The sequence below is a fragment of the Eptesicus fuscus genome, chromosome 5, assembly GCF_027574615.1.
Source record: "Eptesicus fuscus isolate TK198812 chromosome 5, DD_ASM_mEF_20220401, whole genome shotgun sequence".
Classification (NCBI taxonomy): domain Eukaryota; kingdom Metazoa; phylum Chordata; class Mammalia; order Chiroptera; family Vespertilionidae; genus Eptesicus; species Eptesicus fuscus.
The window spans coordinates 73,997,523-74,001,780 of NC_072477.1; the positions used below are offsets into that span (position 1 = coordinate 73,997,523).

General features: G+C 38.0%; 1 protein-coding gene across 1 annotated transcript; it reads right to left on the minus strand.

Annotated features, from left to right (window-relative positions):
• Positions 1–364: 364 nt before the first annotated feature.
• LOC103287262 (olfactory receptor 4N5) lies at positions 365–1,291 on the minus strand. The gene has a single exon (XM_008142940.2). The coding sequence runs from the start codon at positions 1,289–1,291 to the stop codon at positions 365–367; it is 927 nt and encodes a 308-aa protein (XP_008141162.2).
• Between the last annotated feature and the right edge of the window lie 2,967 nt (positions 1,292–4,258).

The following is a 4,258-nucleotide window of genomic DNA, read 5'->3' on the forward strand; positions in this document are numbered from 1 at the left end:
CAGTTAAATACCACTCAAGACCTTGCTTAACAACCAAAAGTAAAGTAACTATAATTTTCCTGTCAAACTCTATCATAGCATTACTTTTGATTTGTTTCAGAGCAGTATCTCATTTTAATATTATGGTGTTTTCTTTTTAAATTTAATAGTTTAATCTGTCTTTAGGTACTTGAACGTAACCATAGGAGACTGGGAATCTTACCTGTCATATTCATACAACTATAATAGAGCCTGAAAATTGGAAGTGCTTAAAAAACACAATATCTGCTAAGTGGTTGACAGATTCAGTGCATAATGAATACATTATTTAACTAATTCAAACTGGACTTTCTCTTTTCTTGCTTTTCTCATGCTTTTGTTCCATTCAGAAAACCATGTGCCAGCTGAGTAACCTCCTCATGGAAGCTTTCACTTCCTGATTGCGTAGGGTATAAATCACAGGATTCATCAAAGGAAAGATCACTGTGTGAAAGAGGGAAACCACTTTGTCAGCTGGGAAAGCTCTGAAGGGGCGAGTGTAGATGAAGATGGCAGGTCCAAACATGAGAAACACAATGATAATGTGTGTGGTGCATGTGGAGAAAGCCTTATTCTTCCCTTCAGAGGAGTGCCCCTTTACACGGCACAGGATGACTGCATAGGAGGCCAGAAGCCCCAGGAAGCACAGGAGGGTGAGCAGGCCACTGTTGGAGACCATCAGGAGCTCCACCACAAAGGTGTCTGTGCAGGCCAGCTTGATGACCTGCGGCACATCACAGAAGAAGTTATCCAGCTGGTTTGGGCCACAGAAGGGCAAGTGGAGAATAAGGGCCACTTGTACAATGGAATGAGTAAAGCCTCCTAGCCACAGAGCCAACAGCAAGGCATAGCAGGCTCTGGGGTTCATGACAGTTGAATAGTGTAAAGGACGGCAGATGGCTATGTAGCGGTCAAAGGCCATCACAACAAGAAGAAACATCTCTCCTGCTCCAAGGAAGTGCAAGAAAAAGAGCTGAGTGATGCAGCCCCTGTAGGAGATTACCTTCTTCTCAGAGAGGAAGTCCACCAGCATCCTGGGCGCCACAATAAAGGAGTAGGATGCATCCAGGAATGCCAAGTTGCCCAGAAAGAAATAGAGGGGCGCTGTGAGGCCAGGGTCTGATCTGATGGTGAGAATGATGAGGAAATTTCCAGGGAGGATGATGAGGTAGAAAATTAAAACTAGCACAAAGACCAGGAGTTGAACATCTTGAGACTGGGTCAGACCAAGGAGGATGAATTCTGTCACCACTGTGCTGTTTTCACTCTCCATAACTCCTCAATCTACAAGATAACAAAGCAAAAAATATTGTTATAACCTTCTTTTCATCTGTGCCATAGCTCTTCTCAAAATAAAAACAATATTTGCCACATCGAACATTCCCTAGCTGAAAACAACTTATGCCTCATAACTCTCATATGCTTTGAGTTAATCTTTCTACCCTTCATTTTCCTGATTCCCCTAGACCAGTGATGGCGAACCTATGACACTCGCGTAGCCATTTCTGATGAAACGCGGCCGCTGAGGTGGCCGCATGCCAAGGATGAAACATTTGCTGCTCCTAGGATGAAACATTTGCGAAATAATGTTTTTTCTCAAAGTGACACACTACCCGAGTTATGCTCAGTTTTTTGGCAAGTTTGACACACCAAGCTCAAAAGGTTGCCCATCACTGCCCTAGACACTGTTCTTATGACCACACTGTTGTTCCCATTTAATTGCATCTATATAATTGTGCCCCTTTAGGACTCCGGGCTACTTTGCTTGAGATATATTAAAAATTTCCTGATTAAAGCAAAACTTAACCATTATCAAAATGATCAGATTTTGTTGTTGTTGCTGCTAGTGGTTATATTACTACCTCCAATGTTTAGATTAGTTGCTGGATTTTGGTCCTCTGTCTTCATCCCAACAGAACAAGTGCTTTTGCAGGTGCTTCTTTCCTTCAGTTTCTGTAGAAGGCCTAGTTCCCAGCTGGCAGCTATATGCCTTTTTTTTTTTTTTTTTTCTGAATTTGTGCCTCAATAGTTCTCATTACATTGTGCTTCTTTGGTGCCCTTGTGCACCTTTAATCCAAGCTGGTCACTGGGATTAAAGGTATATTCTAGAATATAATATCTCAAGCAAAATATGTACATTTTACCAAACTTAAAGGTACCCCCCCATTACACCCCTGGTAGAGTCCCAGTCCTGCATCTGTTCCACACTGTTCTTAAATCTTAACACTAATCTGCAAATCTGCAAATAACAGGATTACTTCTATTATATTCTAGGTCTCTTTTGCTCACTATATATCCATAGCTCACTTCTTCCTCAGATCTCATAATGATAGCCAAATGATTCTTCCCACAAATATTTTTATATAATATAAAATTTATTACAACATGTAAATTTTTTTTCTATCTCTATAAAATCAAAGCACACTAGAGCTGGAATTGGTCATATAGCACATAGAGTCTAATATACTCACTTGGCAGATGAGAAAAATAAAGCAATTGCAGTTAAGATTTTTCAATTTGCAATGAGTTTTCTTCTTAATTCTTATTAGGAAATTGTAGGAAAAAAAAGCATCTTTTCCTTAGTTTAAATTGATTAGGAAATTGTTAATGTCCCATCAACTGGTATTATTTTATTTAGGCACTTAAATAATTAACCATGATATTGCTTGTGTAAACATATATTTCTCATTTTGGGGGAATAATCTAGCTTAAATAAGAACTCTATTCATGTTGGAGACATTCAGATGTAAGGCTTAGTCTATGTAGTGGCCTCCAAAGGGGTTGATTATGTTCACCCCAGGAGATACACAAGATAATTAACTAAGGTACATAAAAATAGTAGACTTTCTCTCTGTATTATTATAAATTATGCATTTGCAATGTTTTATATTTGTGATTGTTTTATACTTTTTATATTACTACAATTGTAGAAACATTTTATAAATAAACTAGAGACCCAGTGCACAAAATTTGTGCACTCGGGGGAGTGCCTCAGTCTGGCCTGCACCCTCTCGCAGTCTGGGAGCAGGCCTAAGCCATCAGTCAGACATCTTAGTGCTGCCGTGGAGGAGGGAGAGGCTCCCACCACTGCCGCTGTGCTTGCCAGCCGTGAGCCCTGCTTCTGGCTGAGCGGTGCTCCTCCTGTGAGAGCGCACTAATTACCAGAGGGCAGCTTCTGCATTGAGTGTCTGCCCCCTGGTGGTCAGTCCCTGTCATAGTGACCAGTCGTTTCGCTGTTCTGTCAATTTGCACATTCGCCTTTTATTATATAGGATATGCATATGTAGTACTGTGATATATGGGCATGTTTGACTGTAGAAATAATTTTAAAAATGAAAAAATTGCTAATTATAATAAAATAATATAATGTGAATACAACAATATTTCCCTGATTTTTAAATACATGCAATACTTGTATTTCTAAAGTGCAATGGATACAGTGTATCACAATTTAGCAATAAAAAGGAGTGAAGTACTGATACATACTACAACATGGATAAACCTCTAAATATTATGCTATATGAATGAAGTCAGTCACAAAGAGCTGCATATTGTATAATTCATTTTATGCAAAATGTTTGGACAAAGCAAATCTGTAGAGACAAAAAATAGAGGAGTGTTTGCTTAGGGCTAAGAGTAGGCTGTAGGAAGAACTGCTAATGAGTATGAGGTTTCTTTTTTAGGTGACGAAGAAGTTCTAAAATTATATCATGTTGATACTTACATATCTCTATGAAAACATTTAAAACCATTGAATTGTACTTTTTAAATGATAGAATGTATATGTTGATCATATCTCAATAAATCTTTTTTAAAGTAGAATATAATAGAAGTAATCCTTGCAGATTTTTAATATTTCCTAAAATTTTTGTGATATTATACTATGTTAGTACAGTTTTGGTAATATTATATTTGAAATATTTTTTCTTGAAATATTATAGTTTATTGCATGTAACATTATTATTTTTAAAATAGTTTTTCTTGGGGGGAAAAAGAAGAAAAAAAAGTACTATTGAATGGGGGCGGGGGTGGGGAGGGGGGAAAGACCGTAGAGGGAATAATTCCCCATTGAAATTTGACAGAAATGATTGTTAGCATCCCTAGAAAGAGAATCTAGGGAGAGAGGAAAGAAGAAAAGAATAAAGAAAAGTCAGGGTTAAAAAGTCAATGGAGAACTCATGGGAAATTTAAGCAATACACTGGTGTTCTAGGCATACCTAAACATCAGAACATTTGTTCT

Coding starts and splice junctions, on each gene's coding strand:
- LOC103287262 (XM_008142940.2), bottom strand. CDS start 1,291: ATGGAGAGTGAAAACAGCACAGTGGTGACAGAATTCATCCTCCTTGGT.